General features: G+C 47.5%; 1 protein-coding gene and 1 pseudogene across 1 annotated transcript in view; both read right to left on the minus strand.

Moving 5' to 3' along the window:
* Positions 1–24,763, minus strand: part of PKHD1 (PKHD1 ciliary IPT domain containing fibrocystin/polyductin) — a 985,750-nt gene that overhangs the window by 481,035 nt on the left and 479,952 nt on the right. Inside the window, exons 43-46 of the mRNA XM_063919219.1 lie at positions 24,122–24,193; positions 22,248–22,288; positions 16,584–16,683; positions 16,031–16,165 (exon numbers count right to left, since the gene is read on the minus strand). Of these exons, the coding sequence (XP_063775289.1) occupies positions 16,031–16,165; positions 16,584–16,683; positions 22,248–22,288; positions 24,122–24,193 (348 nt within the window). The remainder of the gene's footprint in view (positions 1–16,030; positions 16,166–16,583; positions 16,684–22,247; positions 22,289–24,121; positions 24,194–24,763) is intronic.
* On the minus strand, positions 22,780–22,898 carry LOC134912722 (5S ribosomal RNA; annotated as a pseudogene).

The following is a 24,763-nucleotide window of genomic DNA, read 5'->3' on the forward strand; positions in this document are numbered from 1 at the left end:
ATGAAAAAACAATGGTTCCCTAATGCACACCGAGTGAAAAATATTACTACATAATAGTCAGATTATACGGAGATCTTGGTTGCGTATATCTGCAGATATAGGGTTAAGCCCCCAGGCCGATCGACAAGGCCTCTCCGTCACTGGGGGTCCCTAATACTAGGTATGGGTCCGGGGTGCAGGACCCCATCATGTCGGCACAGGTCGGCCACCCCAGGTCAGCACACAGGTGAAAATTAATAAGGGTTAATAGGAAGCACAGAAGTGCTATGTAAGTGGTGTGATTAAAATAATACAACAATATATACAAAGTGATAGGGAAAATCATTGTTTTTTCCTACACAGAATTACCCCTCCCTTTTAGCACCTGAGTGACATCACTATCTGATTGAGCAGCTTACCATTTTTTGTACACCCTTGTATATAACAGATGTAACTGTGACAGGGAAGGTGGCCCCTCTCAGCTGTGGGCCCCATAGCAGCTGCACTCCCTGCACCTATGGTAGCTACACCCTTGTATATAACACATGTAACTGTGACAGGGAAGGTGGCCCCTCTCAGCTGTGGGCCCCATAGCAGCGGCACTCCCTGCACCTATGGTAGCTACACCCTGTAGTATTATTATTATTATTATTATTACATTTTATTTATAGGGCGCCACAAGTGTTTTGCAGCGCCGTACAAAGGACAGTACAGGGAGACAAAACTTAGCATAACAGTAAATAAATAACAAAAGTGGAGTGCAGGTAACAAAGAGCAGCACAATTCTCAAAACATAATACAGCTTAGATGTAAGTAGCGAAGGAGTAATCATTGTACTACTTGGAGCTGGCGGCCATAGATAGAGATGAGCCTTTACCAGCAGGAGAGAAAGCAGGTAAAGATGGTCGCTGAGTGAAATGTGTCAAGAAGAGGGCTTAGACAAGAGGAAAGAGGGCCCTGCTCTGAAGAGCTAACAATCTAGTGGGGAGGGGCAACAGACAGATGACATGAGGTGCAAGCAAGCAGGTAGAAGCCTGATGGTGGTATGCGAGCAAAGCAGAGATGTCCAAGGCATGGGGCAGGGGGATGGAGGAGCAGCCTAAGGACTAGGTTATGCATTGGAGGGGTACGCTTTGATAAATAGGTGGGTTTTCAATGCCCGTTTGAAGCGTTGCAAGGTCGGGGAGAGTCTAATGGAGCGGGGGAGCGTATTCCACTGAAGGGGTGCAGCACGGGCAAAATCCTGCACTCGTGCATGGGAAGCAGTGACCAAGGCAGAGGAGAGGCGACGGTCATCAGCCGACCGTAGTGGGCGGGAGGGAGTATGAAGGGAGAGGAGGTTGGAGATGTAGGGAGCAGTGGAATTAGAGATGGCCTTGTATGTGAGGGTGAGGAGTTTGAAGAGGATTCTGTAGGGGAATGGGAGCCAGTGTAGATTTTGTTGAAGGGGAGTGGCAGAAGTGGAGCGGCGGGAGAGGAAGATGAGCCTAGCTGCAGAGTTGAGGACAGATTGGAGGGGAGCGATGTGGGAGCAAGCGAGGCCAGTGAGGAGCACATTGCAGTAGTCGAGTCGTGAGATGACCAGTGAGTGGATGATAAGTTTAGTTGCTCTCTGGGAGAGAAATGGCCTGATGCGAGCAATGTTGCGTAGCTGGAACCAACAAGATTCCGCCAGAGCTTGGATGTAGGGTGCAAAGGAGAGGGAGGAGTCAAGAGTGACGCCCAGGCAGCGGAGTTGGGGAACGGGGGAGATGATAGTGTTGTCAACAGTGATAGAGATATTTGTAGGGGGTGTTGCTCTGGCTGGGGGAAAGATAATAAGTTCAGTTTTATCCATGTTGAGCTTCAGAGAGCGCTCAGACATCCAGGAGGAGATATAACACATGTTACTGTGACAGGGAAGGTGGTCCTTCTCAGCTCTGGGCCCCAAAGCAGCAGCACTCCCTGCACCTATGGTAGCTACACCCTGTATATAACACATGTAACTGTGACAGGGAAGGTGGCCCCTCTCAGCTCTGGGCCCCATAGCAGCGGCACTCCCTAAACCTATAGTAGCTACGGGTGTAGTATTGTATGCCGGTAGCCGGGCTCCCGGCGGCCAGCATACCGGCGCCGGGATCCCGACCGCCGGCATACCGACAGTGTGGCGAGCGCAAATGAGCCCCTTGCGGGCACGGTGGAGCGCTACGCGTGCCACGCTATTTATTCTCTCTCCATGGGGGTCGTGGACCCCCAAGAGGGAGAAAAATTGTCGGTATGCCGTCTGTCGGGATTCCGGCGCCGGTATACTGTGCGCCGGGATCCCGACAGCCGGCAAACTGAAGACCACCCGTAGCTACACCCTTGTGTCCATCTCTGAATTACATCCTCTAATATGTGGCATTTCTTGGATCCGGGAGTGTGTGCGGCAAAAGTTGTGTCAGGATGGACTCAATGGGGTAAATTTACTAACACTCTAGATTGAGCAGATTTCAGCTGAGATCAATCTTGGCTGACATCAGCCATTTGAGATTGCAACTTTTTGGAAAAAATCAATTTACTAAACTATTGTGTTTTATCAATTCGTGTTTAGCAATGTCCATGTCATTCCTATTGTCAGGCAGTGTTTTATGGGGGAGTTTAGTAAAACACTGCCAGACATGACATAATAAAGCCCAGCCGAATCAGTGAGATCCGTGCAGGGCTTCTTTGTGTACAGCATTTAACTAGTTAAAAAGATTTTCTTAAATTGCGTGGCGTCCCCCTCCCGAATATAACCAGCCCCGGGCTCTTTGAGCCAGTCCTGGATGTTAAAATACCAGTAAAAAATCCGAGTAGGGGTCCTGGTTCCAAACAGCTGTGTGTGAAAGGATGTAGGGGTCCCCAGTATTTTTGACACCACCCCCGGGCTCCACTAGTCAAGAAAATAATGCATAATGTGTCGGGGGACACATTTATATAGGTCCCTGTGACCGTGGCATTACCTCCCAACTAGTCTCCCCAGGCCAAGGTTCCCTGGGGGAGTGAACTCCCCAATAAAGGCCCCCCCCCCCCCCCCTCCAGGCATCCAAGGGCCAGAGATGAAGCCCGAGGCTATGGGCAAACCGTGGCTGGCGGCTCTCTGGGAGAGCAAAGCCAATCAGGGAGCTGCTGTTATGGCAGTGGCTCCTGATTGGCTGAAGGGTCCCTCTAGTGACAGTAGTCACATGGAGGTCTCACAATCGCATTGAAAACATACACACCTACATGTCCGATGGATCGAGTTAGCTGTGGGTTTTTTTTTTAAACCCTTTGATGCCTACTTGGAACAAAGAGGACCATCAACACCAGATTAGGGAGGTTACTCAGACCTGGACGCAACCACGCATTCGCATGCAGTGGCTGCATCCAGGTGGTCTGCGCACGTGCACCGGCCGCTGTGTGCGAGCGCGACCTTACACATTGTGGGCACATCCAGGAATGATGCGGCCTCAATGTGATCGACAGCAGTGGCCATTGGGGGCGCATCTTTGTCGGCATTGGGGGGGGGGGTTTCATTCTGAACCGGGGCGGGCCGGGACTGTTTTTGGGGCAGCTGCGTGATGTTACTTGCAGTCGTTCTGAAAAACGCCAGAAGTCAACCTTAGTTCCAAAGCGTTGGGGGGCAGCCTCACACATTCTGGCCTTGCCCTGTGCTGGGCGGCCCCCAGCATGTCAGGAGATGAACGCAGGTCTGGCTGCGTGTGCAACGATTTGCGTTCATCTCTGAATAAGGTCCAAGGTGAGTATAATTTTATTTTTTACAGGTACCCTGTGAATTCTACTAGACAAGGAGACCAAGCGGCTACGTGGGACACTAGGTAAGTATATCTACAGTAAGTTTGTTTGTGAGTGTGAGTGTGCATGGATGTTTTATTAAAGTTATATTATGTACGATGTGTGAGTCCTGTGGTTATTGTAATATTTATTTTGTTGTGGACTACGGGTACCAGGGGGCCCTTTAATGGCCTGCATGCTGGTACTTGTGGTTCTCCAAGTACCAGCAAAGACAATATAATCTCTTATTTTTACACTTAATGGCTATCAGCGGGACAGCCTCGGGCTCCATCCTGGCCCTTGGGTGCCTGAGGGGGGGGGGGGGAGCTGGTTTTTAAAATACTGGTAACCCCTACTCGATTTTTCCCTGGTATTTTAACAACCAGTACTGGCTCAAAGAGTCTTGGGCTGGTTATATTCAGGAGGGGGGACCCCATGCAGTTTTTTTTGTTGTTGCTATTTTTGTTGCTAGTTTTTGTTCTCGATAAAGCACTGCGGAATATGTGTACGCTATATAAATAACTGGTAATAAATAATAATTAAATTATTTGACACATTTTGACACAGAGAGGCATGCTCGGATCTCACTGATTGCATGATTCTCCAAACACGCCAGCCAAAAGCAGTTCTATTTGAAAGTTCTATTTACAGTATATACAAATTCTATCCTTTAGCGGCAGTGTTTGGGTATTGTCAGCAGAGATTGAACAATATAAATGCTTTGTAAATTCCCGTGTTGTATTAGGTACATGTGAAAAACCAACCGTGTTTGATCGATGGTCTATTGATTCATATTTGTGTTGTCAGCCGTGTAAGTGAATACGAATTGGTAGAACTCTGCCGTGAATAGTGTTTAGTAAATTACCGAGATGCATTTTCGTCAGGAAATGTCATCTCAAATTAAATCGAGAGCTTAGTAAATTTACCCCAACGTTGGCAAAGGTTTGCCTCCTCCACAGTATTGTGTCTGAATGCCGGGCAGAATGTGGGTTTCATTTGCTTGTGAGTAAATAGATGACGACGGTGATGAGAATATTGCATCTGGCGCAGATATTTTTAATTTTTTTTACCTAATTGGCTAATGTCATTTGCAGAAATTATTTATATGAACGCACATATTTTTCTTTCATTTCAGATATTTATCATAAAATAAAGGCATGTTACCTTAGCGGAATGAAATCGGCAACGTGAATGTCACTGCTACCTAATTGATGCAAAGTAGACATCCTTATTAATGGGAGCGTTACATAAATTAAGATGCAAATTATGTCACGGGGGATGTTATTATGAGATAACAAAGATAATAACAATTATAACTGAACCCCTGGCAAAACTCGCAGCAAAATGTCTCATTTCCCCAAGGTCTGGGATCTTTCTGTGAGCGAGCTGCTGCATTCTCCAGGAATATTAACCGCTAGATGTGCAGCTACATCTATTTTGGGCTCTCCTGTGCCAAGCACCACCGTTCCACCAAATCCACGCACGTGTCACGTGAGAAGAGACAGTGCCCGGTTAGACTAAAAATATTCCTGGGGAAAGACAATATCCCTGGAGTCGATTACATTTATAACACACAGGAGCGCATATCTGTCGCTATTTGGGAAAGCTGGACCCTAATTTACAAGATGTGTTCCTGGGAGTGTTGCCCATCCTTACGGTGACACTTAACCTGCTCTATACGGTGGCTGGTGGGTTCCCCGGCTCACCCTTCTCCTCTGCAGCCGAGTGGTGGACTTAGATGTGCTGACACTAAAGTGGCAATGAGGCTGCATCAGACGCAGACCATTTAAACATCAACTCCCCGAGTGAGTGTATAGTTGCGCGTAATTGACGCCGTAACGGAGACACTAGATACAGGTCATCTGGGTATGGGATCGCAAAAACTACCCGAAAATGGCCTGGACACGCCCGCGTTTTTGCCTGTCACTCCTTGTTATCTCCCACAAAACGGTCGCCTCCTGTCAATCACTTGCGAATAAAAATAAGATTTTACTCACCGGTAAATCTATTTCTCGTAGTGGATGCTGGGGACTCCGTAAGGACCATGGGGAATAGACGGGCTCCGCAGGAGACTGGGCACTCTAAAGAAAGATTTAGTACTACCTGGTGTGCACTGGCTCCTCCCTCTATGCCCCTCCTCCAGACCTCAGTTAAGGAAACTGTGCCCGGAAGAGCTGACATTACAAGGAAAGGATTTTGGAATCCAGGGTAAGACTCATACCAGCCACACCAATCACACCGTATAACTCGTGATAAACTTACCCAGTTAACAGTATGAACAACAACAGAGCATCAAACAACAGATGCCAACATAACATAACCCTTTTATTAAGCAATAACCATATACACGTATTGCAGAAAGTCCGCACTTGGGACGGGCGCCCAGCATCTACTACGGACTACGAGAAATAGATTTACCGGTGAGTAAAATCTTATTTTCTCTAACGTCCTAGTGGATGCTGGGGACTCCGTAAGGACCATGGGGATTATACCAAAGCTCCCAAACGGGCGGGAGAGTGCGGATGACTCGGCAGCACCGAATGGGCAAACACAAGGTCCTCCTCAGCCAGGGTATCAAACTTATAGAACTTTGCAAAGGTGTTTGAACCCGACCAAGTAGCTGCTCGGCAAAGTTGTAATGCCGAGACCCCTCGGGCAGCCGCCCAAGAAGAGCCCACTTTCCTTGTGGAATGGGCTTTCACTGATTTTGGATGCGGCAAACCAGCCGCAGAATGAGCCTGCTGAATCGTGTTACAGATCCAGCGAGCAATAGTCTGCTTTGAAGCAGGAGCACCCAGCTTGTTGGATGCATACAGGATAAACAGCGAGTCAGTTTTCCTGACTCCAGCCGTCCTGGCTACATAAATCTTTAAAGCTCTGACTACATCAAGCAACTTGGAGTCCTCCAAGTCACGAGTAGCCGCAGGCACCACAATAGGTTGCCCCGTATGTAGCGGAGCAATCCACCTCTCACTCTCTGATGATTTCTCCTAATTAGGAGTACTCATATCAGTAGGTAACCGGAAAGAGAGGAAAATGCAGAGAATAGTTTGATATCATAAAAACAAGTATTTAATTACAACATTCTTCTAAAAACACACAAAATGTAATTCCAATATGGAAGATACTGGTATAATGACACAGCATGTGTCACAATGGACAGAAACATTCACAAAAAAGAATCCACCCTCATGAGAGGAACAGAAGCAATGGCTGATTACCGATTCCTGGTGAACTGATTTGCGTCAGTTCTAAAGCGCATGTAAATCCAGGTGGTCTCTCCCAGCTGCAGCAAGGGGATCTCCCGGTCTCAGTTTTATCCAGGCATAGGCTCAGTCCATAGGCATCAGTGTCAACATGTGGGGTATGAAGGCAAGGCCGAAGGGTATGAGCCTCCGGGAGAAACACCTTTTTCTGGCTTGTGTCCAGAATCATGCCCAGGAAGGGCAGACGCGTCGTAGGAATCAGCTGCGACTTTGGAATATTCAGAATCCAGCCGTGCTGTCGCAACACTTCCTGAGAGTGTGCTACGCTGATCAGCAACCGCTCCCTGGACCTCGCCTTTATGAGGAGATCGTCCAAGTATGGGATAATTGTAACCCCTTGCTTCCGTAGGAGCACCATCATTTCCGCCATCACCTTGGTAAATATTCTCTGTGCCGTGGACAGGCCAAACGGCAACGTCTGGAATTGGTAATGACAGTCCTGTACCACAAACCTGAGGTACTCCTGATGAGGTGGATAAATGGGGACATGCAAGTACGCATCCTTGATGTCCAGAGACACCATAAAATCCCCTTCCTCCAGGCTTGCAATGACCGCTCTGAGCGATTCTATCTTGAACTTGAATTTCTTCAGATAAATGTTCAGGGATTTTAAATTCAAAATGGGTCTGACCGAACCGTCCGGTTTCGGTACCACAAACATAGTGGAATAGTAACCCCTTCCCTGTTGAAGGAGGGGAACCTTCACTACCACCTGCTGGAGATATAGCTTGTGAATTGCTGCCAACACTACCTCCCTTTCCATGGGGGAAGCTGGCAAGGCCGATTTTAGGTAACGGTGAGGGAGCGTAACCTCGAATTCCAGCTTGTATCCCTGAGACACAATTTGTATAGCCCAAGGATCCACCCGTGAGCGAACCCACTGGTGGCTGAAATTTCGGAGACGCGCCCCCACCGCTCCTGGCTCCCCAGCGTCATGCGGTGGATTTAGTGGAAGCCGGGGAGGACTTTTGTTCCTGGGAACTAGCTGGAAAGGACTGCATTTGGTAATACGGTGCCTTCTTTGGCTGTGAGGGAATATATGGCAAGAAATTTGACTTCCCAGCCGTAGCTGTGGAAACTAGGTCCGAGAGACCGTCCCCAAACAATTCCTCACCCTTATAAGGTAACACCTCCATGTGTTTTTTAGAGTAGGCACCTGTCCATTGCCGAGTCCATAGCACCCTTCTGGCAGAAATCGACATTGCGTTTATTCTAGAGCCCAGCAGGCAAATGTCCCTCTGGGCATCCCGCATATATAGGACAGCGTCTTTGATATGCCCTAGGGTCAGTAAAATAGTCTCCCTGTCCAGGGTATCTATCTCCTCAGACAGAGTATCTGTCCATGCTGCTACAGCACTACACATCCAGGCCGAAGCAATTGCTGGCCTCAGAAGAGTACCAGAATGTGTATAAACAGACTTCAGGATACCTTTCTGCTTCCTATCCGCAGGATCCTTTAGGGCGGCCGTATCCTGTGACGGCAGGGCCACCTTCTTAGATAAGCGTGTCAACGCTTTGTCTACCCTAGGGGAGGATTCCCAGCGTAACCTATCCGTTGGCGGGAAAGGATACGACAAGTAATCTTTTGGAAACCAGTACTTTCCTATCAGGGGAATCCCACGCTTTTTCACATAACTCATTTAATTCATGTGAAGGGGGAAAAGTCACTTCTTGCTTTTTCTCCCCAAACATATAAACCCTCTTGTCAGGGACAGGGTTTTCCTCCGATATGTGCAATACATCCTTCATTGCTATAATCATGTATCGGATGGCTTTAGTCATTTTAGGCTGCAACTTTGCATCATCGTCATCGACACTGGAGTCAGAATCCGTGTTGACATCTGTGTCAACCAACTGGGATAGTGGGCGCTTTTGAGACCCTGACGGCCCCTGAGCTGTAGAATCAGACATGGGTTGAGACCCTGATTGATTTTCCACCCTTTTATGCAAGGAGCTCACGTTATCATTTAACACCTTCCACATATCCATCCAATCAAGTGTCGGCGTCGTCGGCGGCGACACCACATTCACTTGCACTTGTTCTGCCTCCACGTAACCGTCCTAATCAAACATGTCGACACAAACGTACCGACCCACCGCACACACACAGGGAATGCTCTAATTGAGGACAGGACCCCACAAGGCCTTTTGGGGAGACAGAGAGAGAGTATGCCAGCACACACCCCAGCGCTATATAAGCCAGGGATTACACAGTAACTTAGTGTTTACCCAGTAGCTGCTGTTTATGATAATTTGTTCCTAAATTTATGTGCCCCCCCTCTCTTTTTACCCTTTTTCTACCTTGATACTGCAGGGGAGAGCCTGGGGAGCTTACTCTCAGCGGAGCTGTGGAGAGAAAATGGCGCCGTTAGTGCTGAGGAAGAAGGCCCCGCCCCCTCAGCGGCGGGCTTCTGTCCCGGGTCTGTGTACATAAAATGGCAGGGGCTCGTACATATATACAGTGCCCAGCTGTATATATGTGTCTTTTTGCCAAGAGGTATCCTAATTGCTGCCCAGGGTGCCCCCCCCCCCCCCTGCGCCCTGCACCCTACAGTGACCGGAGTGTGTGGGTAGTGTGGGCGCAATGGCGCACAGCTGCAGTGCTGTGCGCTACCTCATGTGAAGACAGGAGTCTTCTGCCGCCGATTTCGATGTCTTCTTGCTTCCGCCGGCTTCTGTCTTTTGGCTCTGCGAGGGGGGCGGCGGCGCGGATCCGGGAACGGACGACCAAGGTTAAGATCCTGTGTTCGAACCCTCTGGAGCTAATGGCGTCCAGTAGCCTAAGAAGCGCAACCTAGCCGCAGTTAGTAGGTTTGCTTCTCTCCCCTCAGTCCCTCGTAGCAGAGAGTCTGTTGCCAGCAGAAGCTCTCTGAAAATAAAAAACCTAACTAAAATACTTTCTTATTAGCAAGTTCAGGAGAGCTCACTAAAAGCACCCAGCTCTGGCCGGGCCCAGATTCTAACTGAGGTCTGGAGGAGGGGCATAGAGGGAGGAGCCAGTGCACACCAGGTAGTACTAAATCTTTCTTTAGAGTGCCCAGTCTCCTGCGGAGCCCGTCTATTCCCCATGGTCCTTACGGAGTCCCCAGCATCCACTAGGACGTTAGAGAAATCTCAACGCGTCCGTAATCTCAATTCAATGGGCGCGCTTGTGCGTTGTGGCTAGGACACATAATCGCTCAACTGTGTGAACATCGGAATAGCGCTTAGCTATGAATTAAGCCCATAGGGGCCATTGCTGGCTACAATGGGAGTTTCCAGTAGTGATGGGACATGTCTTCTGCCTTCATCCTATACAGGAACTCTGGCTATAATGCAGCTGTGACAGAGGGTAAGTACCACAGCCTGCTGTAAGTGTCACTGGCTTTAGCTGGTAAATGTTTTTGAATAATGTATTTTTTATATGAATTTAATCTATTTTTAATGATTTTCTTTGTTTCTCTACATAAGTGGAATTGAAAGTCCAAATCTGAGTTGAGTTCTCAGAGTGACCTTCGCCCGTACTTGCCGGCTCTCCAGGAAACTCCTGAAACATCGTGACAGTGTGATTCATGGGGCGTATTCAGATCCCGAAGGCGGGTGCAGTGGAGTCTTCAGGGTTCTACCATCATGTAACTTTGACTTTCGGGTCAGACCTCTAATCCGCTGGCGCTCGGGTGAGTAATTCCCCTATTCGTAACCTTAATCCCTACCCCTCCCTCTAGCGCCTGACCCTAACCTCCCACCTCAGCCTAACCCTAACCTCTCACCTCAGCCTAACCCTAACCTCCCCACCTCAGCCTAACCCTAACCTCCCACAGCAGCCTAACCCTAACCTTCCGCCACAGCCTAACCCTAATCTCCCCCCACAGCCTAACACTAACCTCCCCTGCAGCCTAACACTAACCTCCCACAGCGCCTAATCCTAAACTCCCACAGCGCCTAATCCTAACCTCCCACTGCAGCCTAATCTTAACCCTCCCACCGCAACCTAACCATAACCTCCCTCTGCAGCCTAACCCTGACCTCCCACTGAGGCCTAAACCTACCCTCCCACTGCAGCCTAACCTTAACCTCCCACCGCAAGCTAACCCTAACCTCCCACAGCGCCTAATCCTAAACTCCCACCGCAGCCTAACCCTAACCTCCCATCACAGCCTAATCCTAACACTCCCCCGCAACCTAACCCTAATCTCCTCCTCCAGCCTAACCCTAAACTCCCACAGCAGCCTAACCCTAAACCTCCAACCGCAACCTAACCCTAAACTCCCACTGCAGCCTAACACTAACCCTCCCACAGCAGCCTAACCCTAACCCTCCCCCTAGAGCCTAACCCTAAACTCTCCCTACAGCCTAACCCTAACCTCCCCCCAGAGCCTAACCCTAACACTCCCCCTGGAGCCTAACCCTAACCTCCCACTGCAACCTAACCTCCCCCCGCAGCCTAACCCTAACCTTCCACCACAGCCTAACCCTAATGTTGACATACCCCCTGATTGCATTCTGAGACTGTCGGCAAATTACCCGACTACATTTTAGCAATGTTGACATCATAACTCTGATGTCAACATTGTGTCGACATTATGAATGTTGACGTAATAATTGTTGACCTTCTAACTACCCCACCATATACAGGTGGAGACAGAGGAAACAATGCTGGGAAATAAGATGGACCAGCAACATTCAGCAATTGCAAATCAAAGATAAAGCGCTATAAATCTCCATAACACATGGGGGTGGTACAAAAAATAACGGGGGAGGGTCAGCTGCATTTTCGGGGCGGCTGTGTGACGTTACACGCAGCCGCTCGGATCAAGAAAATGGCGGCGGACCTCCTACATATGCAGCCTAGCTGCGGCTGCAGGGGGTCATCCACGGTTGCTGCGACCACAATTAAATTGTGGTCGCATCCGATGGGCAGGCCATTCTGCATGTTGTGCTGTTGTTTCCATATCCTCACCCTACCATCTGTCTCCATAACGTGGTGCCTGTCTGTGGGACTGAACAAGCCTCCTCGCTCTCTGTTCCGCTCTAGCGTCCAGTAGCCGTTTACACCCACAGGCCGCGCGCTCAGACCCAGCTCTTTGTCTGCTGGTCCACTCTGAGTACACTTTAACAATTGCCGCCCATGAACCATTCGGCAGCGCAGTTGTTTTGCTCATTCTCGTACCTCTGCTACAAGCGCCAACGATCATTCCACGTTCAAAGTCCGTCAGATCGCAACGTTTGCCTATTATGCCATAAGTGATGCACTTCATAAGTCTCTGCATACCGTCCACAACACCCGTAGAGGGAGAATATAACCTGTGGTGAGTGCAGCATGCTCGCAGCGTGGCAAACACAGCGAGTCCGCAAGGGGCTTTCTAGTGCTTGCCCCGCTGCCGGCATACTGGTGGCTGGATTGCCGCTGTGGGTATACTAATGGCCGGCCGCTGGTAATTCATACTGAACCTCTAATACGAATTCAGACATCCTATGTCGGCATTATCTACTGAATAGCTACTTTACCTTACACAATATACAGCATACAGCCAGATTATACTACTGCAATAATGACATTAGATAAGTACATATGGCCAGGGACTGATTCAGCGATGTACGTCAACTCGATTTTTACGCAGTTCAGTGATTATCGGCAGACTGAGCGAGCGTCTAAGTCACACTGCTGCTGCGCTGGGCTTGTGATTGCGATCACAGAAAGGATATCATTTGCAAAGTGACTGACAATCAGGGACCGTCTGGGGGCAGTTACAGGGAATGGCGGCAAAAACACAGATGTGCCGCTTTCAGGGGGTGATTCAGGCCTGAATGTAGATGTGCTAAATTTAGCACATCTACGATCAGTCACAATGATATGCGGGGGGACGCCCAGCACAGAGCTAGTCCGCCCCGCATGACAGGCCCTGCCTCGTCGTACAAGTACAAAAGATTTGCACAGTGGCGATGCTTTTGTAATGTAGGAGTAGCTCCCTACCAGTGCAGCTCCAGTGCAGCTGGCAGGGAGCTACTCGTCGCTGCCCGAGTCGCAGTGGCTGCTTGTGATGTCACGCAACCGCCACGCCCCCCCCCGAACAGTCCGGGCACACCTGCGTCGCTCAGACTACGCTCCCTAAATGGCAGCCAAATGCCGCCGGCCCACCCCCTGTCAAGCCGGCATATGCGCACTTCAGACCTGATCGCTGCTGTGCGAAAACGCACAGCAACGATCAGGTCTGAATTAGCCCCACAGTGCGTATCTCATCCTGCGACTGCAATCCCGTACACAGCTGCAATGGCTCCACCATCATACTTATTGTGGCTATTTTGCTTGACCGCAGGGACACTTAGGGGTCATTCCGAGTTGATAGTAGCTGTTCTAAATTTAGCACAGCTACGATCATGCACACAGACATGCGGGGGGACGCCCAGCACAGGGTTGGTCCGCCCCACAAGGCATCGCACTTCAAGAGTAGCTCCCGGCCAGGGCAGCTTTAGCGTGCTGGCCAGGAGCTACTCATCGCTCCCCGGCCCGCAGCGGCTGCGTGTGACGTCACGCAGCTGCTGCAGGCCACTCCCCGCACGGTCTGGCCACGCTTGCGTTGGCCGGACCGCGCCCACGAAACAGTGGCCAAATGCCGCCGTTTCGCCCCCTCCCGCCCATCGACCACCTCTGCCTGTCAATCAGGCAGAGGCAATCGTAGCGCAGCGAGGGGCGGCCATGCACCGGCGCACTGCGGCGCATGCGCAGTTCTGACCCGATCGCTACGCTGTGAAAAACTGCAGCGTGTGATCGGGTCAGAATGACCCCCTTAGAATTTTAATAATCAACTTCTGCGACCAACACTGCGCACAGACATTGGTACTCTTGGGTTACCACGGAAACTGGGAAGAAGGACATTATTCGCATTGGGGTGATCTATAGACCACCAGGCCAGGAGCAGGATTTGGACAGGAACCTATTGTTGGACATCTCTAAAATGACTTTAAAGGGAGAAGTCATAATCATGGGAGACTTTAATTTACCTGATGTAAATTGGGAGGAGTCCTTTGCAAGTTCAGCTACAAGTGGCAAATTTCTACATTCCTTACAGGGAGCATCTCTCAAGCAATTGGTGAGGGAGCCCACTCGCAAAGACTCAATATTAGATCTAATTCTTACAAATGGTGATAGGATATCTGACATATATGTGGGTGAGCACCTGGGATCCAGTGATCATCAAGCAGTATGGTTTAGTATAAAGACAGGATCCAACTCCTGTCACACAAAAACAAAGGTGTTGGATTTTAGGAATGCTGACTTTGCAAAAATGGGGAGATGTTTAAGTGATTCATTGGCGGGCTGGAGGAACTTGGAAGGGGTGCAGGAGAGGTGGGAAAAACTGAAAAGTGCAATACTAAGGGCAACAGACCTTTGTATCAAAAGGGTTAGGAAAAGCACCAGGAAAAGGAAGCCAGTGTGGTTCACAAAAGAAGTGTGAAAGCAAAAAAGATGGCTTTTAGGAAATACAAACAGACTCAAAATAATAACAACAAAGAGGTGTATCTGGACAGACGGATGGATGCTAAGAAAGTGATCAGACGTGCAAAGGCAGAAGCTGAGGAGAAAATGGCCCAGTCAGTAGATAAAGGGGGCAAAACTTTTTTTAAGAATATAAATGTAAGGAGAAAATCAAATGAAGGAATAATGGCCCTCATTCCGAGTTGATCGGTCGCAAGGCGATTTTAGCAGAGTTACACACGCTAAGCCTACGCCTACTGGGAGTGAATCTTAGCTTCTTAAAATTGCGACCGATGTATTCGCAATATTGCGATTACTTACTACTTAGCAGTTTCAGAGTAGCTCCAGACTTACTCTGCCTGTGCGATCATTTCAGTGCTTGTCGTTCCTGGTTGACGTCACAAACACACCCAGCGTTCGCCCAGGCACTCCCACCGTTTCCCCGGCCACTCCTGCGTTTTTTCCGGAAACGGTAGCGTTTTCAGCCACACGCCCCTGAAACGCCGTGTTTCCGCCCAGTAACACCCATTTCCTGTCAATCACATTACGATCGCCGGAGCGAAGAAAAAGCCGTGAGTAAAAATACTTTCATCATAGTAAAGTTACTTGGCGCAGTCGCAGTGCGAACATTGCGCATGCGTACTAAGCGGATTTTCACTGCGATGCGATGAAAAATACCGAGCGAACAACTCGGAATGAGGGCCAATAAGACTTAAGACAGAGCGTGAGCATTTGGTGGAGGGAGACAAGGCAATAGCAACTCAGTATTTACTATAGAAGGAGTAGGGAAATGGCCACAGTTAAGCTGCAAGGACATTCATAAAAATAAGGTAGATGAAAGTACATTTACAGAAGAGAAGGTCCTAACAGAACTTTCAAAACTAAAAGTGGATAAATCAATGGGGCCAGATGGGATACACCCAAGGATACTCAAAGAGCTAAAAGATGTGCTGGTGGCACCATTAACAGAATTAGAAAACTGGTGGGTAGACCGCCCGACCATGAATTGGGTGAATGACCTGCACTGCGGGAACGCGGTCTTTACTTTATGGATTATCCTCGTAAAAAAAGTGTTCTATTTTTGCAATCAATGAAAACTTCCTGTAAGATGTAAGAAGTGTATCAGTTTAATACAGATAACAAGTGCTGGAGTTTATTCTGTACAGAAATTTCCCAACGCAAAGGTACATATTGTATTCGGCTGACTATACTTATCCCCAAGACTTTGTATATTGTACTAATCTCTGGAGATTGTGAAATAATGAAATATAGTTCTAGGCATCACCTGTGTGCTCCGGGACAGAAAACACAATGTTATTATTAGTTGAGTCCATAATATACCATTTTTTGGCCGTTATTAAACATGCTGAAGGATTGAGACATGAGTTAACGGGAAACTCGGAGTCTTGCTTTATCAAATCCGCTTCCAGAGCTCAAAGCTATACGTTGCGCTCCTTTTCGATATGGTTGCAGAGTGGTGGGTCATATAGAAAGCTGTCAAAAGGTTATTTATGCCTGCTAACTCTAAATGAAAAGATTAAATTTCATCACTTACCCCGCCATCAAGATGGCCAAGCAATAAACTGTCAGAAACCTCGGTATTCCCGGCGCTTTCGCTGATATTAATTCCAAATTCTTTGCAGGAGTAGATCTTAAATTCTTTAAAAGACACGTTACCGCATCGAGCGATCTAGACGACGAAGAAAACCAACAGTTAATCTGGTTATTTCGGTATCTTCCCCAGCAGCTACTAATCTTTGCTAATGCGGTTTTGAACTCTAGCCAATCACTCTTTTGTTTAAACTGCAAACCTAGCCAGAAATGAGAATTAGAATCATTTAACCAGATTGTTTGCTCCGCTAAAGTATGTTAATCTTCGCCATTTAGGAGGGATGCCATTTTCCTAATTTCTTTGTGCGATTCCCGAAAAAACGGCTCCTGTTTCTTTCTCTCTCGTTTTCTTTTTATATCTGCCAATTTTGTTAAAGGCATTTGGAGAATTGCAGTAAACGTTAGCAGTTTGTGAGGCGTGTGCCAGGCAGTAGCACTAAAAAGATGTCCTAATTAAACGCCATTACGAGACGGGTGCAGATCTCGTCCTACTGTACCTGCGCGCCGCCTCGGCTTTTCCAGGCGGTAAACCCTTGGAAAGTGGCTGGCTGGCTGGAGTGGCGAGGTTGATATTCCGGGTGCAGGGCAAAGCCAGATCTGTTTGCAAAAAAAAAAAAAAGGGTGAGTCGTTATGGGCATCGCAATTACAACAGTTTTAGATGAAAGGGGGGGAAAAAAGCCTTTTTTTGTGTTTACGTTTTTATGTAATGAATATAAAAATAGATACATTAATTTTAAGACAGTTTAAAACACACTCACTCAATGGGAAGTGTACAGGACCTGCTAGTTATATGGAGAGGGTTGACAGATTCTGTATATACACCTGCCTTCATTTCAGTGTTATTTTAAGAAAAAAGGGGCCCCATATACAAGTGTTTTTGTGAGGGCCCCCTTCCTCTCAAATATATGGTGCCCCAGTGGCTGTACATGAGTTAACAAAGGGGGTAATTCAGACTGGTCGCTGGGCTGCTAACTTTGCTGTCCTGCGTTCAGATAGTCGCCGCCCCCAGGGGGAGTGTAATTTCGCCGTGCAAGTGTGCTCATCCCATGTGTACGCCGAGCTGCAAAAAACCACTGTGTGCAGTCTCTGCGCAGCCCAGGACTTACTCCTCCAGTGCGATGAGAACAGGCTGATCGGATCCGGAGCTGACGTCACACATCCTCCCTGAAAACGCTTTGGCACGCCTGCATTTTTCTGGACACTCCCTGTAAATGCTCAGTAACCACCCCCAAACGGCCTCTTCCTGTCAATTACCTTGCGAAAGCCCGTGCGAACGGATCCTTCGCACCATCCCGTCGCTGGCCGGCAATGCCGTTGTTGTCATTGCAGTGCATACGCGTACGCAGTTAGTACCTGATCGCCCGCTGTGCGAAAAATGCACAGGAGCGATCGGGTCTGAATCAGGCCCAAAGACACTGGCACTGGAAATAGCAATAGAAGTATGGTGATTGCAGCCGTTTGGTCACACCCTGCTCATACAGTAAGTGCAAGTTGGTGGCGTGTGATCAATTGACTCAAGGGCCCGTATGTAACCCTGCACCAATTATAGGTTCACCACTGATTCATTGACTAAAGCACAGGTTCTCAAACTCTGTCCTCAGGACCCCACACGGTTCATGGTTTGCAGGTCACCTGTAGATTTGTAAAATGTGACAGTTGGTGATACACAGTGCACCTGCCAGGTGACCTGGAAAATGTGAACCGTGTGGGGTCCTGAGGACCGAGTTTGAGAACCACTGGACTAATGCATATTAAGATAGAGACCCATTTGCCCACTACTACATTGCTTATATTTTAGTAGCAGAAACGTTCCAGTATGGAATACATATGTATTCCTGGTGGACGGGATGCCAGAATGCCGACAGCGACACGAGCGCTTTGAGTCCCCTTGGGGGCTCGCGGCAGGATCTATTCCCGCTCTATGGGTCTCGTGGAAAGCCATGAGTTGGGACGCCGGCGTCTGTGTTGCCTCTCTTCCAGTATATCTTGCAAATGTTGGATATACAGTGCATCGTATATACAACTGGACAACATTGAGATCAATTCAATTGTATTTCTCTCTCAAAGTTATTATTATACTCATACAGCATGTTAAGTTTTTCATAGAAAGTCCATCCTGCATACACATTTTATATGCTGGAATTTAACACAATCGAGGACTGTGGTGAATAGGTAGTTGCCTTGTGTACTTTTCACATGTTTTATTGTACTAAGGGGGACATTTACTAAGCAGTGATAAGATCGGAGAAGTGAGCCAGTGGAGAAGTTGTCCCATCAACCAATCAGCAGCTCTGTATGATTTTATAGTATGCAAATTATAGATGTTACTTCAGTGCTGATTGGTTGCCATGGGCAACTTCTCCACTGTCTCACTTCTCCGCTCTTATCACTGCTTAGTAAATGTCCCCATAAATGTGGTGGCAGTGGGGAAGGGGGGGGGAGTTAGTATTTGCTGTAATCTGTATTAAAAAATAAAAATAATTAATAAGGATTGCAGAATTGTCTGAATTATTTTCCATCTTCTACTTTTATTTAACGAGGGCCTGCCAGGGTTTGGAAAAGAGCGTTTTTTATATAGTGCCTTGTGCCGGCAGTGGGGCGGGCGCAAAAGAGCCCCTTGTGGGTTCGGTGGCGCTGTACGCTATTTATTCTCCCTCCAGTGGTGTCGCGGACACCCCAAAAGGGAGAACTGTTGCCGGCATTCTGGCGGTCGGGATCCCAGCGCCGGGATGCCGGCCCGTCGAGTGTCACACCCCCCTCCCTGGACAGCGTCCTTCTCCGTCACAGATCTCGCCCTTTGCAAAACGTAAAGGATCACTAGGAGAGAGCTGCCCAGGAACGGGCATAAAACTGTTTCGCATTAGCGTACAGCAAGTGGAGATACAGTATTTAATATGATCTTTCAGCCAAAGAGGGCATAGGGGACCCTGCTCTAGTTAGGACTTAAATAGTGCACATGGGACTATACAGAACGTCTTTTGGCCAAAGCATGACAGGTCCTACTTAATCGCTGAGTGATGTTCCCTGTAAACTGAGCAATCTGGAAGAGAAGGAGTTGAAAGGCAGCTCAGATGAGGGTGTCACTCTGAGGGGGCATTTCTCCTAGCACGTCTTTTAACACTATAAAGTCCAGATTTCTCAGTGTACAGGGAACAGTCCTCTTTGCTGTGTCAGGCTACAAGTCTGTGTGCAAGTCTCTGAAGGTATTCCAGTCATTGAGAGAGACTGCACAGATAGAGGGTAACTGGTCATCTCATCCAGAGACCTGAAAATAACACTGGGAAAGAAATAATAAAAAACACTCTTCCATCATTCTTCCCAAACTGACAATAAGGCAATCAATGGGATCCCAGTAATGTAATCAGAAGTTCTGCCCAATTATAGTGATGCTATACTATACTGTAAATATATATATATATATACAGTACCAGTCAAAAGTTTGGACACACCATCTCATTCAATGGTTTTTATTTATTTTAATTATTTTCTACATTGTAGATTAATACTGAAGACATCATAACTACGAAGGGACACATATGGAATTATGTTGTAAACAAAACAGTGTTAAACAAAACAAAATATGTTTTATATTTAAGATTCCTCAAAGTAACCCCCATTGCCTTGATGACAGCTTTGCACACTCTTAGCATTCTCTCAATCAGCTTCATGAGGTAGTCTCCTGGAATGGTTTTCCAACAGTTTTGATACTATAACATTGAGGGATATATATATATATATATATATATATATATACATATATCCCTCAATGTTCTCTGCAGCCTCAATAACACCCTCCCTGTGTCCCCAGACTCATGCTTTCCACCTGTCTCTCCATTCTCATTCAACCCAGTGTCCCTTCACAACCTCATGCCACTCCTGTGTTTCTCCACCGCTTCATGTCACCCAGTGTGTCTTTCCATCTGCATGACAATCCCTGCGTGTGCCTCATACCCTCCCATGTCTCTCCAGCCTGATACCCCCCCATGTCTCTCCAGCCTGATACCCTCCCATGTCTCTCCAGCCTGATACCCCACCATGTCTCTCCAGCCTGATACCCTCCCATGTCTCTCCAGCCTGATACCCTCCCATGTCTCTCCAGCCTGATACCCCACCATGTCTCTCCAGCCTCATACCCTCCCATGTCTCTCCAGCCTGATACCCCCCATGTCTCTCCAGCCTGATACCCTCCCATGTCTCTCCAGCCTGATACCCTCCCATGTCTCTCCAGCCTGATACCCTCCCATGTCTCTCCAGCCTGATACCCTCCCATGTCTCTCCAGCCTGATACCCTCCCATGTCTCTCCAGCCTGATACCCTCCCATGTATCTCCAGCCTGATACCCTCCCATGTCTCTCCAGCCTGATACCCTCCCATGTCTCTCCAGCCTGATACCCTCCCATGTCTCTCCAGCCTGATACCCTCCCATGTCTCTCCAGCCTGATACCCTCCCATGTCTCTCCAGCCTGATACCCCACCATGTCTCTCCAGCCTGATACCCTCCCATGTATCTCCAGCCTGATACCCTCCCATGTCTCTCCAGCCTGATACCCTCCCATGTCTCTCCAGCCTGATACCCTCCCATGTCTCTCCAGCCTGATACCCTCCCATGTATCTCCAGCCTGATACCCTCCCATGTATCTCCAGCCTGATACCCTCCCATGTCTCTCCAGCCTCATACCCTCCCATGTCTCTCCAGCCTGATACCCTCCCATGTCTCTCCAGCCTGATACCCTCCCATGTATCTCCAGCCTGATACCCTCCCATGTCTCTCCAGCCTGATACCCTCCCATGTCTCTCCAGCCTGATACCCTCCCATGTCTCTCCAGCCTCATACCCCCCATGTCTCTCCAGCCTGATACCCTCCCATGTCTCTCCAGCCTGATACCCTCCCATGTCTCTCCAGCCTGATACCCTCCCATGTCTCTCCAGCCTGATACCCTCCCATGTCTCTCCAGCCTGATACCCTCCCATGTCTCTCCTGCCTCATACCCTCCCATGTCTCTCCAGCCTGATACCCTCCCATGTCTCTCCAGCCTGATACCCTCCCATGTCTCTCCAGCCTGATACCCTCCCATGTCTCTCCAGCCTGATACCCTCCCATGTCTCTCCAGCCTGACACCCTCCTATGTCTCTCCAGCCTGATACCCTCCCATGTCTCTCCAGCCTGATACCCTCCCATGTCTCTCCAGCCTGATACCCCACCATGTCTCTCCAGTCTGATACCCTCCCATGTCTCTCCAGCCTCATACCCCCCCATGTCTCTCCAGCCTCATACCCCCCCATGTCTCTCCAGCCTGATACCCTCCCATGTCTCTCCAGCCTGATACCCTCCCATGTCTCTCCAGCCTGATGCCCTCCCATGTCTCTCCAGCCTGATACCCTCCCATGTCTCTCCAGCCTGATACCCTCCCATGTCTCTCCAGCCTGATACCCTCCCATGTCTCTCCAGCCTGATACTCCCACATGTCTCTCCAGACTTATTTTCCCACTGTTTCTCTGTCATCTGTACACCCCCCTCCCCTCCCCTGTCTTTCTATCTCTCAGATCTCCATCCCTCCATCCATAATCTGGGTTGCTACGAATGGGGGACATACACTGTAAGTACGGGGTGGTGGCTCCAGATGATGACAGGGCGGCAGGTCTGCTCTCTATGGGGTTTATTTACTAAGCCTTGGATGGAGATAAAGTCACTGGAGATAAAGTACCAGCCAATCGGATACTAACTGTAATTTTTCAAACACAGCCTGTGACATGGCAGTTGGAAGCCGATTGGCTGGTACTTTATCTCCAGCGACTTTATCTCTATCCAAGGCTTAGTAAATAGACCCCTAAGTCAGCTTAGCAGCCATTGGGAGCTCAGAAGGGAGCGGGGTCCTCCTCTTACCTTTGGGCGCAACTGCTAGACAGCATGTGTACCGGGACCAAGATACGTTTTCATCTGGAACATAGTGGGGATGGGATTATGGGAAAGAGATGAGAAACAGTGGCAACTCCACTGAAGGCGAGCTCTACAAGTAGACTCGCAGCATAAACACCAAGTAAAGACCTCATGATTATTTTATACACTCATCACTTTGTATGTACATAATGTAGATACAAAGACATAAAAATACATCATATATAGTTCAAAATCTACTTGCTCTCTTGATAGGTCACTTACCTCATACACGACACAGCTGTGTTTTCCTTGAATGTTCCCATGTGTTGAGGTTGCGAAGAGAAAGAGAGACTCTTTGTTGGGGCACGCTTGAAAGACTAAAACTTAACTTTTAATACAAAATAGATTATAATATGGTACACCAAAACAAACACACATATAAAAATTAGCTAATAAAAATGACAGTGACACCTGAGGTGAAAATATTAGAGAGTAAGTTTGATTGTCACAGGATGATGGATAATCTGTTAGGTATTAAATGCATAAATGTTGCATATGTTGCAAACATGTTGAGATTTATAATCCTTATATAGTTACCTGTGAGAAAAATATATCCAACCTGGTAATGGTTTAATCTGCTACTTAGAAATTAGTGTCAAGGGAATACCAGAGATGGGAAAGCTAGTGCTTAAGACAAAAATGGACAAAAAATCAACAAAGCTCAATGGCTAGGAGAGAAGAAATATAAGGTGTGAAGATTGGTAATGATCAAAGGTTACTCCAAAACCTCCGTTTGTCACAAATACAGAGATATTTGTTACTACACCTGATATTCCCTAGCAGTCTCCCAAATAGGTACTAATCAGGCTATTCACTGCTTAGCTTCCAAGATCAGGCGAGGTTGGGCGTACCCAGTGAAATATGGTAGTAAAAACCCCTTGATTGTGAATACAATGGTATATGGTTATTGATGTATACCAAAGAAGTACTGCTCAGCCCACTCATCCACTGGTATCGTATAATGTGAAATCTTTTTCAATTGACTGTGTAATCTTTGCGTAATCTGCTATTTGTCTATTCCATCTGAGTAATATTAATCACTCAGTGAAGAACCCTAAATTCCTTATCATTTACTGTCGTCAGGGCTTAAGATATCTGTGTAATTTCACTCCTATTTTTTCTGGGCACAGGAAACCCGTCTCTTTGATCCCTTCTCTACCATGTGAGATATGTGGTTGACAATAGAGAATAGAAGACGGGACCTGTACCTACAAGTTTCCTAGACTCTACTATTCTACAGTACTTTTCACAATTTGATGCCAGTTATCCTGTCCATTTGTTAATTCTAAGGCAACAATAGGACTGGGCACAATAGTGAACTATAGAAGTACTTTCACTGGGTACGCCCAACCTCGCCTGATCTTGGAAGCTAAGCAGTGAATAGCCTGATTAGTACCTATTTGGGAGACTGCTAGGGAATATCAGGTGTAGTAACAAATATCTCTGTATTTGTGACAAACGGAGGTTTTGGAGTAACCTTTGATCATTACCAATCTTCACACCTTATATTTCTTCTCTCCTAGCCATTGAGCTTTGTTGATTTTTTGTCCATTTTTGTCTTAAGCACTAGCTTTCCCATCTCTGGTATTCCCTTGACACTAATTTCTAAGTAGCAGATTAAACCATTACCAGGTTGGATATATTTTTCTCACAGGTAACTATATAAGGATTATAAATCTCAACATGTTTGCAACATATGCAACATTTATGCATTTAATACCTAACAGATTATCCATCATCCTGTGACAATCAAACTTACTCTCTAATATTTTCACCTCAGGTGTCACTGTCATTTTTATTAGCTAATTTTTATATGTGTGTTTGTTTTGGTGTACCATATTATAATCTATTTTGTATTAAAAGTTAAGTTTTAGTCTTTCAAGCGTGCCCCAACAAAGAGTCTCTCTTTCTCTTCGCAACCTCACCATATACCATTGACTCTGGGTGCACCACCAACAATTACCTTATTTACCTATACAGGCAAGTTCAAAATATTTGCACTGTTGGTCTACAAGGGACAAATTATTTAAGAGCCCATTCCAAAGAATTTTATACCATCCTGTGCGGCACCAATCCCTTCTTTCTTATGTTCCCATGTGTGCGTGAGAAGGTCCATCTGGTGACAGGTGGTAGAAAAAACCATATCCGGCGGTGCACACCATGTTTCCCTTCAAGGAATCACACAGACAATCAGTCAGCTGTGGCAGCACTTCCCTTATCACCGGCAGTGTGACAGAATGTACAGATCATAGGATTACCCATATTTACCAGTTTAGACTATAAAATACATCAAACAAGCAGCTATAATATATATTTCCAGTTCCAAGTTGATTTATTTTAAATCTAGAGAGAAATGGTAATCTCACCATTTACCCATCACCAAAACATAGGAGGCAGCCATTTTGTGGGCTCAGTTCATTTGCATGCAGCCAATCAAATTGTTAGGAACAAGTGACTTCACTCAAAGTATTTCGTGCTGCGGACTGTTAAGCCTGACAGTTTCATAAATACTGGCTGAGACGACAAAATGGATGCCTCGACTGTGTGTAGAAGGTACATACTGTACACTTTAAAGGGGCACTAAGAATAAAATGGCAGACGTGGACACAAGGTGGAAAGATTAAAGTTGGTGTAGCCACACAGGATTGTTGAAATGAGGTGTAACCAAGGGCCTAGTAGGCACTGAGGTGCCTGGAAATCCCCCTAACCTGTCTTTATTTATTTATTTATTTATTGTT

Source organism: Pseudophryne corroboree, chromosome 4 (assembly GCF_028390025.1).
Source record: "Pseudophryne corroboree isolate aPseCor3 chromosome 4, aPseCor3.hap2, whole genome shotgun sequence".
Taxonomy (NCBI): domain Eukaryota; kingdom Metazoa; phylum Chordata; class Amphibia; order Anura; family Myobatrachidae; genus Pseudophryne; species Pseudophryne corroboree.